General features: G+C 46.9%; 1 protein-coding gene across 5 annotated transcripts in view; it reads left to right on the top strand.

Moving 5' to 3' along the window:
* The first annotated feature begins 2242 nt into the window (after window positions 1–2242).
* The window catches only part of CTC1 (CTS telomere maintenance complex component 1), a 16600-nt gene continuing 5469 nt past the window's right edge, over window positions 2243–13373 (top strand). For 2 of the 5 annotated variants that reach the window (XM_015295118.4, XM_040707146.2), the window contains exons 1-14: window positions 2243–2329; window positions 2407–2555; window positions 4463–4697; window positions 5577–5776; window positions 6588–6732; window positions 7662–7961; window positions 8109–8237; window positions 9420–9646; window positions 10893–11067; window positions 11139–11339; window positions 11589–11715; window positions 11917–12031; window positions 12353–12815; window positions 13155–13244. In XM_015295118.4, the coding sequence (XP_015150604.3) occupies window positions 2309–2329; window positions 2407–2555; window positions 4463–4697; window positions 5577–5776; window positions 6588–6732; window positions 7662–7961; window positions 8109–8237; window positions 9420–9646; window positions 10893–11067; window positions 11139–11339; window positions 11589–11715; window positions 11917–12031; window positions 12353–12815; window positions 13155–13244 (2577 nt within the window). In that variant the 5' untranslated portion in view covers window positions 2243–2308. Of the gene's footprint in view, window positions 2556–3569; window positions 3648–4462; window positions 4698–5576; window positions 5777–6587; window positions 6733–7661; window positions 7962–8108; window positions 8238–9419; window positions 9647–10892; window positions 11068–11138; window positions 11340–11588; window positions 11716–11916; window positions 12032–12352; window positions 12816–13154; window positions 13245–13373 lie in introns of all 5 variants that reach the window. The other 3 variants (XM_015295120.4, XM_040707141.2, XM_015295123.4) reach the window with 3 other exon arrangements.

Raw genomic sequence — 13373 nt, 5'->3', positions numbered from 1 at the left:
GCTGTGGAGCTGAACTGGGCGGCGGCGGAGCGGCCGCTTGCTGACAAAAAGTTATCAGTCAGTGCCGGTTTTCCCTTCAAGCGGGCAAGCTGGAAGAAAGTAATGGGTAGTATCGTGTGACTGAATAAATACACGGAAAAGGAGCAGAATGAAGCTTGCTGCAATCTTACATTTCCTGGAGTGTGGCCTTGCTGTTCTTCTGGTACAAGATTATGGGAAACTGAACCACTCGGCCGTAAGGCAATAACTTGGCGTTTTAACTGCCTTGTAAATACATGTTTGTTTGTTTAAGATTTCTTTGTCAGCCCAAGCTGGTACATATTTCAAGAATATATGCCTAGCCTGTACTTTTTTTTTGGTAAAACATACATTTCCCATGTCAGTGAACCAGCTGCATCAACACTGTAAGACAAAAGCGCAGTGCAGGCAACGTTTGGGATGAGCTCTGCTCCGTTCAGTATGTACTTCTAAAGGCAGCTTTTAACAGTGTACTGCAAGAAGTGGCTATATCATCCAGAACTCGCCTTTATCTGCTGCCCATTAAGCCCTGAGTCGTTTCAGCTGCGGGTGCAACTCTTTATACACTGTGCACCACAGGTACCCCCTCCTGACCTGCCCATGGGGGCTGGCCATTTATGTAGACATAAGTCACTCTGAAAGTGATGCTTCCTATTTACTTCCATGGAAACTACAACAGATAGAAAGAGCACCATAACACTACTCGATAGAGCAATTCTTAGCTACAAAACACTACTTTCCAACACAGACACCACCATTGATCAGTCGTGTGCAGATGAGCTGATCAAGATGCTTTTCGTTTTGTGGTGTGGCAGCTGTGCATGGTATTCCAGAACATGGACTGCCTTTCACATTGCTGTCACCACTGCTGAAACGCATCACTCACTGCCTCACTGAGCTCACATCCACTGTTTGGTCTCCGTAAATGTTCAGCAAGCATCTGTGAAAGGCTGCCGTTTTTCCTGCATGGAGGAATTCAATTCCACACCTTTGCTTCAGACACAATTCCATGTCAGATCCCATTCTGTCAGACTGCCCCTCTGCTGCCATCTGTTGCACAGCAACAACATGGAACCAAATATGGGTGGGAAGATGCAACCTCTGCTGCCATACCACCAACAGAATGTGAATTCTGAGTACCTTAGCCAATGGGGAAAGGGCTCACAAGCATGGGGGCATAGGGATAAAAGAGGGGCTGCATCCCCGAAAACTTTGAGAGGCCGCACAGGGGTATGCCCCAGTGGACTCTCTCTTTATTCGAATAAAGAAATCTGAAGACTCTCCTCTGTCTCTTTTTGGGATAAAGATAATTGAGCAAGCCTGTTGGAGCAGAAACCTTCCCAATAGTATCATACTCATAGAATCATAGAATGGCCTGGGTTGAAAAGGACCACAATGACCATCGAGTTTCAACCCCCCTGCTATGTGCAGGGTCGCCAACCACCAGACCAGGCTGCCCACAGCCACATCCAGCCTGGCCTTGAATGCCTCCAGGGATATGTCTGTTGGCTGTTTGGTGTCACAAGCAGGAAGGTTCACATGTGGGAACAGCTGTGCACGATTTACCAGTGAGGGAGGACAGCCTCCCACAGGGAGTGCTCCTGACAGGGAACACTCCTTTTGTTTGCTGCAGTTATCTCTGTGCTGCAGCCAGTAGAACTATGCTTTGTTTTAGAAGGATATTCCTGTTTTGTGTGTGTAAGCCCAAAAACATGCACACAACCCACGCTAAGCTTTCCATGAATTCTTTCAGATGCAGCCACACATCTCTGTTCCTGCTTTGGCTTTGAGCTTGCTTATCTACTACTGTACAGGAGCCAGCACTGGGATATGCACCAGACAAAGCCACCAAAGTTGTGCAGCCACACAGCACTCCACACCTGGGGCAGCTCTGACTGCTCCACAGCGCGCTCCACCAAGGCTGCAAACAGCCAGAAGGCTTAAAGCCAGGCAGTGACCATCTCTGGGATGGCGACGGAAGAGGCTTAGCGGGTTCGGTCTGGTTTGCGTCCTTGCCTTGAGCAAGAGCAATACAGAACAGGTCCTAAAGAGAAAAATATTCACAAACCAAACCATCCCACTCCTCCCTCACAGCCACCTTTCCCGCGCCGAGGCGCAGCGCGCACCCGCCGAGCCCACCCCCCTGAGGGGAGGAGCAGGGGGCGGGCAGGCAGCGTCACGAGAGCGGCGGTGACTGGTCAGAGGGAGAGAGGGGGCGGATACCGGCGGGCTCGCGGCCCGGCGTGTTGTTGTGGCGACGCCGCGCAGCTCGGTCCAACGTGGAGCTGTCATGGCGGAGCCCAGTGCGGCGGTGAGTGCCCCGCGGGTTGCGGGCCCGCCTCTCTTCGCCTCCCCGCGCTGAAGCTTCGTGTCTCTGCTTCTCCCTAGGAGCAGCGGTGGCTGCAGGCGGCTCGGGATTTTGCCGTTCGAGCGCTCCCAGCCTGCCCGGGGCCTGGCGGGACGGAGCTGCCGCCACTGGACGCGGTGCTGAGGTGCGTGAGGAGCGCGGGCGGCGGGAACCTGCCGCTGGGCTACAGGTAAGGGGGGGACGGGCCCTCGCGCATGCGCGGCGCCCGCTGTCGGGGCGTCGGAGCGGAGCGGAGTTGGGGTCCCGCTGCTGAGCTGCGAGCAGAGCGCAAGCAGCGCTGCGGGTGCCGTGCTACTCGTTCGGCTGCGAGGCCTCTCCGGATGCCGGGTGTGTTGAGGGCTGGTAACTGCACGCCTTGCCTAGGCTTTGCCGCGCTCCCGTGGCGCTTGCGGTATGACTGAACGGCGCATCCGCCAGTCTGCGGCAGGCTGGGGTGCCAGCAAAGTAGGGCGCCTCGCTGGGATCGGCTGCAGGGCCCGATCCCACCGGGCTGCTCGGGCTCGGCCTCCTTCAGCCCTCGAGCATGGGCTCTCGCAAGTGGGCAATCCAGGAGAGAGGGGTCCTGGCTTTAAATGGTGAAGGGCTTTTGGGTGCTTACCGTCATGAAAAACATGCAACTTGAAGTCATAGGATGTGTTGGGTTGGAAGGGACCACAGAGCCCGTCCAATTTCAACCCCCCGTCCACGGGCAGGGCTGCCAGTCACCAGCTCAGGCTGCCTAGGGCCTCATCCAACCTGGCTGTGAATGCCTCCAGGGATAGGGCACCCACAGCTTCTCTGGGCAGCCTGTGCTAGCACCTCACTGCCCTCACTATGCTGAGAGGGATTTAGACTGGAAGGTCCAGCACACTTGAATCTGTTTCACTCCAGCTCCAACCCGTGTTGAGGGAATGCCTGTTAAAGCCCCTGGCTTGTGTGAGGTCAGTGGGCTGTTTGTTTGTGAATAGGCTGTGCCCACAGCTAGCTGTCAAGCCCTGGAGCACCGTAGGGTCCAGGAGCTAGCTGTATGTGGCAACCAGGATCCAGTGTACTGCTGTTGTTTTGGTTTTTCCCAGAAAATTATCAGTACATATAATAGAAACAGGGCCGGCACTGTGTTCTCCTTGTAGATCATAGGCATCAGTATTAATCCCAGCTTTGCTCTGTTGCTGAAGATGCAGCAGTTTACTTATATCTTTTTCAGATAATCCATCTCCAGTTCAGGTTCCAGTCAAATGCACAAGTACCTACATTTATTTCTCTCTTCTGATTTTTTTTTTACGTGAGTACAGTTTATAGCTTATTCTGACCCATCATTTGTCTAGATTTGTTTCTGGCTTTGAACCTTTGATACCTGACTAATCATGTGAAGTCTTCAAATTCATATTCTCTCGAGTTAGATTATTTCCTGCTACTGAGCAAGTTGGTGTTATGAATACAGCCACTGTTTCACAACCTAAAACTGCCAGCTAACCTTGGTGGAAACAGCTATCAAAATCACAAGATGGAAACCAGTTTGTAGTAGCTCTTACAGTGCTGACCTTAGTGTAGCCAAAGGACTTTTGTTCTCTGGCATAGACAGCCAGGATGTAAGCAGTGATGATGAATACTACCATCGTTGCATAAACAATGAAAAGCTTAGACTCCTGTGAGGATGCTGTCTTGTTCTCCCATATTCAGTACTGTGGTCAGTCTAAGCATGATAACTGGGATCAGCCTCAGTTGTGGTGGTTATCTGACATTATTCCTCCCACCCCCCCAAAGCCAAGAATTTAGGCAGAAAGCTTCAGGGCTGCGTGCACTGATGTACTTGAAAACATGTTCTCTTTTGTTAACTCTCAGTTACTTAAGCAAGCCTTCTGTTGGTGTTTTCAGAGGGGATGCTCAGGCAGAACTGACACATCAGCTGAGATGAGAGAGATTCTTAATAAATGCCCGTGGATGGGTTGATTCTTGCCATATGATATCATCGAACTGTGCCAACAGCTGAGGCTCTGCTGACTTAGCCAGGCTTTGTCCATTGCACTGATCACTGTAACCCCCCAACTTTGCAGATTGAGTTCATCCTTCTGTGTTCTCGCTTTTCTTTTTCTCCAGTTTCATCTCCATCTCTGACCTAAAGCATCAACAGCGTACTCCGTGCTGCAGCCACCTGACCTGGAACACTAACAGATTTAAAGAATGGGCTCGCCAAGGGCGAGGTGCTTTACCTTACCACAGCTCTTTGCCAAGGGCTTACCTGATCTTGGTTGGCTATTTAACCGATGGAAGGCAAGAAGACAAAGATGGCTGTCTCTACGTGAAAGATAATACTGGAGTAATTCCGTGTGAGGTATGTCCTTGGCCTGAGGGATTCTGTGTTTATTTCCCCTTCTGGGGCAGTGTCACAGAACGCTACAGATGGTTTGCCAGAGTCTGTACTGGGAAAAGTAATACATCTTTGTGAAAAACAGGAAAACAGCAGGTTCAGATCCCAGAGAAAGGACAGGCAGAACATGTCAAATTTGTCATTGCTGGGAGAGCAAATATCGAGTCTACTGTCATGGATTAAAGAGATGATTAAGTTTAATGTATAGTTCTGTTACACCTTGAACCTTGAGGTGACCCGAGGCATGGAGATCATATGTTGAACCTTCTGGAGAGCTATACTGGCTGCTCATTGATGCACTGACATACTTTCAGGAAATAATTACTTGTGTAACAGTGGTATTGGATGAAAAGCTGTCTAAATTCACAGGAAGGGAATATAAATACAAAGTAACCGATAGGATAGGAATGAAGGAGCAGTGAGGTTGTGCCTTCCAGGGAGGTGAAGACTAGGCAAAAAAGTGCATTAGTTGTACTGGTATCCACTTCTAACTGAAAACACAAGGGAAAAGAAAGGAATTGAGAATTCTAGAAAAACGTTCTGGAAATAATGAAGCCTTACAGTGAATAATGACTTTGTTGGAAGGGAATAGCTATAATCCAGGAAATGCTAGGTGTAGAGCTCAGCAAATCTCCAGATTTGTGTCTGGAAGGCCAGAAGTTCTCCGTGCAAGACAGAGAAGTGGGCAGAAGACATTGCTCTCATTTAATAATGAAGCCCAAAAGTAGAATAAGAATTTGTGATGTTTGTGCAAGGGCAAATTAGTAAATTAACTTTGTAAGTAATGCTGAGAAAAGGTAACTTCATTCACCTCAAGCTTTTTCTCACTGTCTTTTGCCTTAGCTGCTGCATTTTGAACTGGAGTGGCTGGAGTCACTGTTCCTTTTCCCGAGCTGGGCATATATACCACAGACTGACCACAGTACAGCAGGATACATAGAAATCCTGGTGGATCCAGTGCCAGTAAATCACCTCCCAAAGGAAGCGTCTGAGACCATTCCAGTCATCTACCCAGCATTGGCTGAGCCACTCCTTGTCTCCAGGTAAACACCAAGCATGGCCAGCTGCATCATAGTGCTGCTGCTCTGGTTTCTCAGGTATTGTGAAGAGCACTTGGCTTGGGAAGCACCACGTTAAGCCTCTGCCATAGATGGAAGCAGGACAGTGAGTGGTGGAAGTAAAAGTTATATAATAATGCCACTTTTCATTAGTAAACTACTTTCCAGGAGTTGACTTGAAATTCTAATCTGTATTTTGACAGAATAAGAAGAAATATTTCCTGGTGTATTTTGATACTATAGAGAAAGGATGAGAAGAAAACATTCAAAAGAACTTTCACTGAACCTACTGCTCTCTATTTTGAATAGCACCGTTTTTTTTTCTTATTTTCTTTAACCTATATTGAAACAGAAGTATTATTAGAATCCAGAGTTACTTTTCAGTTTGAAATTAATATATACCACTGGTATGGACCTGCAAAAACTGAGTTCAGTTTTCTGCTGAAGAATTGCTTGTGACTTTTTTTATCCCCCATTTGGACCTATAATTAGCTTCTTGTTTGCAGCAAAGGTTCTTATTATCTGACTCTTGTCTTGGAACATGAATCTTTGTAAACAGCTCTATTGTCTTCAAATATTGTGTTTTTTTAAAGTGTTGAAGTGATTTAACATACAAAAATGGAAGTAATAATTTTGTGGGAAAGTTTGCTTCGAAAAACTCTGACAGATGGTCAGCATTACTTTGTTAGATCCATTATTTCTAGAAAGTGCATTCTACATATTTGTGTATCTTGTTTTTGGGATGCTTTCTGAGTCCCTGACTGATTTTTTCTTTGCTTCCTCAATTGCTTTCTAGGATTCCTTTTAAGAACAGATCAAAGCTCAGTGTGGCAGGTGAATTGTCCAGACTCAGCCCTCTCCTTTGTATTCAACAGAAGACGTTCTTCTTTCTATTTCTGAAGTGCTTCACTTCAGTTGTTTGGGTCCCTGTCCTGGTAAAGGTCAGTAAGTCCTTGTAATTTTGCCCACAAATTTACCATCTATATTTGCACGTGTTGGTTAATCCATTTATCAAAGCTTGGCCTTTTCCTTTCAGTGTGATTTATTTGTCCTAATAAAAAACCACTGACGTTATTTTTTTATTATTATTATTCCACACAGCCTACAATAATCCTTATGCATAGATCGCTTCAAAAGTAATGCCTTCTATTTATTTCCTTGGAAACTACTGCGGATACAGAGAGTACAATAACACTGTTTGATAGAATCGGTTCTTAGCAACAAAACACTCTTTCAACATAGTCACCACCATTAGCTGTGCATTTTTGCCAGTGATGAACAAGAGCCTGCATGCCATGCTTGTCAAAGTCTGCACCAGCATAGGTGACCCACTGTTGCTATCACCACTGCTGAAACACACCACCCACTGCCTCACTGCGCTCACATCCACTGTTGGGTCTCCATAGCTGTCCAGCAGATATCAATGAATGTCAATGGGGGCCATTTTTTCACGTGGAAGAATTCACTGACACACCTTTGCTTCATGTGCATTTCTGTCTGACTCCATTCTGTCAGACTGCCCCTCTGCTGCCATCTGTCACACGCCAACAACATGTAACAGGATGTTGGTGAGAAGGTTCAGCCTCTGCTGCCATACCACCAACATCTGTCTCTGACATCATGGGCCAACATAATAAAACAGGAGGCATTACTTTCAGAGCAGCCCTCATAGATAAGTCTATTGGTATGTCCTGTGGAAGAAACGCAACCTTCCTCCCTAATTACAATTGCAGTGCCCCTGAACATCTTGTAGATACCACTCTCTTGCTAAAAATATGAGGTGATCCTCTCAAAAGGAAAGTTTTTATGTGGGAAGAATATTTTTCCAGCGGAGGAGGTGCTGATGTCACTTTTGGTCTCTCTTCTCCAGAAGCCCAACCAGCTGGCGTGGCACCATACCCTCCAGTTGGGCCACAGGTACACAATAACAGGCCTGAGTATATCCAGCCTGAAGAAATCTGGGCAAAGGATGTTTGTCACCAGTGTTTCTTCCTGCCTACTGCCTTACTGTGCAGAGAAGGTAAAGGAGCAGGCACTGGACAGTTCTTGGCAAGGAGAATCCTCTCTGTCAGCTTCGCTTGAGACCACAGAGCATTTCACTGACTCCTCAGAGCTGAGCGTTGAAGAGTGGCCAGGATCAATCAAAGAGTCCAAAATCATCTCATATGTGGTAAGGATTCGTAGCGTTAGCTTTTACCCACTCATGGTCTAGCAAGATCTCACTGTCGTGATGAATTTATTTCCTTTTTGCTTGGGCCTGTGAGTCTCTTATAGTCTGGAATAAACTCACGTAACTTTCTGTTTGCTTTTTATGTAGGGAACTGTCACCAAAATACTCAATGCCCAAGCTGGTCTCTACGAGCTTGATAGCAAAGTCTGCTTGTGCCTTGCTTACCAGCAGTTTTTGAACTCTGCACGTGGAATCCGACCAGGAGCATGTGTGGAGGTAAAGCTGGGAGACGTATGAAGTGCAGTGGGGTTGATCTTGGTCAACCATCAACCAGATGGCTCTATTACTCTATTAAGACAGACAGAGGAATTAAATAACATGGGGAAAAAAAGCTTTTGAGTTGAGAGGGAGATTACTCATCATCACAGGCAGAAACAGACCCAAAGTGAGGAAGCTTAGTTTATTGCCAATTAAGAATAGAGTAAGACTCTCAGAAGGAAAAACGAAACTCAAACCACTTTCCTTTTATCTCCTCTTCTTCCCAGACTCAACTTCACTCTATTGCTCCTGACTCTTCTGCCTCCTCTTCCCTCACTCCCTGCCCCTGAGTTGTACAGGGAGGGAGGATGGGAAATTACACTTTTGTCTCTGCCACTCCTTCCTTCTCATGCTTTTGCTCTGCTGTAGCTTGGAATACTTCCTACGGGCAGCAGTTCTGCAGTTCTGCTGCAGTTGTTCAGGCCACATCCACTGCTACACCATAGGTTCTTCCATAGGCTGCACACAGAGATTTGCTCTGCATGGTGCCTGTGGGCTGCAGGGAGACAGCATGCTCCACCATGGGCCTATTCTCAGGCTGCAGAAAAATTCTGCTCTGCTCCCGTAGCACCCTCTGCCCTCCTGCAAAAACCTGGGTGTCTGCAGGGCTGTTTCTCTCACATTTTCTCACTCCTTTCCCCAGCCGCTGCTGTGCAGCATTTTTTCTTCTTCCCAGAGGCACACTCAGCATCACTCATGACTCAGCTCTGGCCAGCAGTGGGTCATTTTTGGAGCCATCTGGAGCTGGCTGTAACCTGACTTGGGGTGGCTGCTGGGCTCTGCTCACAGAGGCCACCCCCGTAGCCTCCCTGCTACCAAAACTTAAAGCATTCAGTGAAAAATACTCAGACCCCAGGGGTGGCTTGCAAGTGTGTGTGAGTCAGCAGAAGGCTGCAGGAACACGGGAAGTTTTTCAACAAGTCCCTGAAACAAAATCAAGGATTTTGCTTAACAAACTGGGTCATGAAAGTTGAAATGCTAATTATTTAATTCCTCCTTAAGCAGTGACAGGTCTTTCAGGTCTACTGAGTTCACAGACAACCCAGCAGAGTGAAAAAGGATTTAGAGTGAGGTGATGGTTTGGGAGAGTGGTGGCAAACTGTACTCCTCCATTAAGTCACAATGTGTGTTTTATCTCAGCTCATCGATGTCCACCTCCTACAGAAGCCTCTGGCATCTTCTCCTTTCATTGTACTTGGTGCTTGCTTGAAAAGCACTGTCCTGCTGAGGAGTTTTTCAAGGCTCAGCACTCCTTACCACCCACCAGTCGCTTCAAGAAATCTCTACCTGCAGCTGCTCTTCCGCTATAATCTCGGTATGCCGCCCTACCTCTGGCTGGTGAGCCTTCTGGAGACATTTAAGGAGAGGTAAGTACAATTCTGAAGTCGGACGGTGTGCAGATGTGTTTTGTAAGCTACCCGAGCATCTTCCAGACCAAAGATTCACAAAGCTTATGTGCTTGGAGGCTAATGGCAGCAGCAATTGTGTCTGCTTTACTGGCTTAAGCTGTTTATCTGGATTCCACATCAAGTGAACCTTGTACCTTGTAGTTGCTCTAATGAAGAACTCGTGTACATTTTTCAAGTGCATGTGCAGTAAGCCCACTGCTTTCTGTAAGCTGCAGTGCTCCAGAGTGTGTGCTGACCTGGTCTCCACCTATGAAGCTTTGTTCTGGAATATGGAAGCACTGTAGGGATGAGCACCTTCCAATCTGATTTGCTTGGCGAATGAACTTGAGCACTGAGGCCGAAGCTGGAAACTGCTTCTTCAACCAGATTACAGATAATACAAAGACTTATTTCCTAGCTTCTCACAGGAGCAGCAGCAACTGCTCAGAATTTTCAGTACTGTGAGCACTTGTTGGAGAACCTTTGCTCTAGCAGATTTTCCCACACATTGCTTATGTCTGTGGAATTTTTGCCATGCTTCCCAATAAAACAGCTTCAGTTCTGTTCCCAGAATGTTGCTAGCTATGAGTTTCATTTTTTAATTACATTTTCCACTTGCTTTAAATGTGATTACTAGGTCCTGCTACTGCCTGAAAGTTGTTCCAGTGATTTAGTCACTATCTCTTTTTACTTGATATCATATTTTGTTATTAAAACTATTTTGACTGGCAGTGTGATCACTTGTGGGTGCTCAGAGTGGCAAGGTATCCTTCTGAAAGGATCTGAATGCAAAGAAAATATCAGAACAAGAGCAATCTGTGGTTATTTCGTTCTGTCTTGTGACTTTTGCATCCTGTGAAAGAAAACCAAGTATACTTAACATGAATAATCATATCGAGTTTAGTTAAAATGCATGAAGATCCATTTGTGTAACTTACAAGGAGATTTTCTTTATGTGGGTTTTTTTGTCCACTTGAGTATTGAGATGTTGCCAGTCTGTCTATGTCTCATGGCTTTTTCTTCCTTGTCTGCTTGCCTGACATCAATCTGCATCACCTTTAGATGTTCCTTTTTTAACCAGTTTGCATTCTTGTTGTGCTCTCCTTAATTCTTGTCCTGCACAGCACATTCACTGGTAACAAGCAGAAGAAATTCCTGACTTCCATGTGAAACCCACCTTAAAACTGGGAGTGCTACTGCTTCTAACTGCTTTAAAATTTTTCAGGTTTTCTTGTTTCTTTGGGCACCAGCGACTGTTGCTTAGCTCCATACACCGAAACCCTGGACCTGCAGAGAAGTTCCTTGTCCCGATTCTGCAAGCTGTGGTACCAGACAGGAGGGAAGCAAGAGATATTTATCATGAAATTCTAGCAAAAATACACCACTGTCCCCTGCAGAAGGTAAATGCACTGTGAGCTGTTTCTAGTTTATCTGATGGGAAGAAACTGTTGATCTTTTCTTTTCCTCTTAGTATTTGACCCTGGATCCCCCATACCAGGTCCCATCTCTGTCAGTACTGGGTCGTGTAGCAGAACAGAAGGGCTGGGAAGGCTTCTGTCCATCCCAGCTGCTCTCCCCCTTGGACGCACAACACATGGGCACCCAAGAGCTGAATCGCAGGCTGGCCTGGTCCTACTGCACACTCTCAGCAGGAAGTTTCCAGCCCCGTCTGGTAAGTGCCTAGTTCCCTTTACTGTCTGCACCCTGAGAGCTCCCAGTTCTCCTAATGCCTTCCAGCACAGCTGCTGTCCTTTGCCCCCTCTGATGAGTGCCCATTCCTTTTGCTTGGGAATGACACTGATTTTCTTACCCGTGTTGTGTTGAATGCAGACTGAATTTGGGCTGCTGCCGTGCACGCTGATTTCTAGCTTTCTAATATGGGAAGTGTTTGATACTCTTTACATCTTCCTTTCTCTTGCAGATCCTACTAGGTGTGCTGCGTATCTCCTCCAGGAGAAGTTCCCTCCAGCTGCAGGACAGCAGCGGCACACTTCCCTGTGTGATTTCCCATAGGGATGGTAGCCCCTTTGCCAATACAGCTCTCATAGGTATGTCCCACAGAACTAAATTTGAAGGTGCTGAAATTGTGGTGCTCTGCCATGTAGCTCCAAAACAAGGAAGAAAAGACTTGGTGTGAAGATGCTGAAATGTCACTGCCTGGCCTCATGACTTCAAAATGAGGAAATTGAGCTCGCTCTTTTTATGTTCTCCCTTCATAAGCTCAACTCCTTTCTCTGTTGTGTTTGCAGGATCGCTCTTGCAGGTGGAGAACTATCAGCTTGTAGTGGAGAGATTCATTCAGAGTGATTTTCCCTCCTGGGAGCAGCTAGAAAATTCAGAGCATGTGAGGGAGAAAAAAACCAGGTGGGTTCTTTTATTCAGTGCCCTAGTAAAATCATTACTTTGCAGTTCCACAGCTATTTTGGATTATGGTAGAACTGCATATTGGCATAATATTTTGATGCTGAAGGCCTTTGCTAGCTACAAGAATGAGATCTTTATTGGAAACATGTCCACCATGCCTGTTTTGTTTGGAATACATCCAGCCTGGTAGCTGTCCTCTATTTCAGCCTTTCCCGCTTCTCTTTTGAATACCCGCTGAGCGTTCACTTCCAGATAGCTGCTTGTTTTAGACAGCTACCTGTCAGGAGCAGGGGATTTCATTGCTACCATTTGTCATTTCAGTATCTATGTGCAGTTCTACTTTGAGGATGTTCAGGTTCTCCATTCTGTGGAAGGACAAATCCAGAAAGATCCTTGGAGTAAAAACAACACCTCTTCGAGGAAAAAAAACGATGGCAGCTCAACATCTGATCTGGAAACCCCGGAGGCAAAAGTGCTGAAATTGGAGGATCCCAAGCCGGATCCCGGTGGAGATGAGGGCTGTCAGAGGGGCCAGAGCAGCACTGGAAGAACCAGCTGTGTTTCTCACCTATTCTTGGTTACCCAGAAAGAGGGGCTTATGTTGCGCAACTACCAGCTACTCAGAGAAGGAGGTGGAGAAGAACAAGAGCCACAGTGCAGTTTTCAAGCCACAGTGCTGTGGCTGGGCAGACCTCAGCTGTGTAGCCACCCCAGGGAGACCGAGAGTCTGCCTGAGCTAGAGGAGGCCAGCCATGGTGGAGGAGAGGGCGTGACACGGCAAGAGGTGAGGCAGCAGTGGGCTTCGGTAGGTGGTTTGATACAGCTGGGTGCTGGGTATGGGGTAATTCACGGATCTAGATTTCTAATCAATGGGAGGGTGATTTTTGTCAGGTAGAAGAATATGTTTATGCAGGTAACTTCCTTCTGCCACTGCAAGGGGGTTCAATCTCCTCACCGCCAACATCCTGTGAATATATTCGCCTCACCTTGTCCTTGACGGTGCCAAATTTACTAGTCAGTCCTCTGCTGGATTTGCTCCCCTTTTGCTGTGCTTTTCATTTTCCACTTTGTTCCTAACATTTCTCATCGCCTATTCTCTCTTTTTCTCCCCATCTCCCACCAGGCACTACTGCTTTTTATGGGGAAGTCATTGCAATGGTTTCCATTTCTGCATCAGGATGGGTTGTACCGCTTCATTGTGCCCCACTGCTCGGTAAGGGAGAGGTTATCTTACAGTTTCCCATTGGAGGAATTTTGCTACATTGTATACGGGAGATAAGTGTCAGTGATTAAGCTATTTGCAAGGTGTGGAATTCCCATCTGTCTTGCCAAGTAACTGCCT

Source organism: Gallus gallus, chromosome 1 (assembly GCF_016699485.2).
Source record: "Gallus gallus isolate bGalGal1 chromosome 1, bGalGal1.mat.broiler.GRCg7b, whole genome shotgun sequence".
Lineage (NCBI taxonomy): Eukaryota > Metazoa > Chordata > Aves > Galliformes > Phasianidae > Gallus > Gallus gallus.
This window is presented reverse-complemented; position numbering and strand designations above follow the sequence as displayed.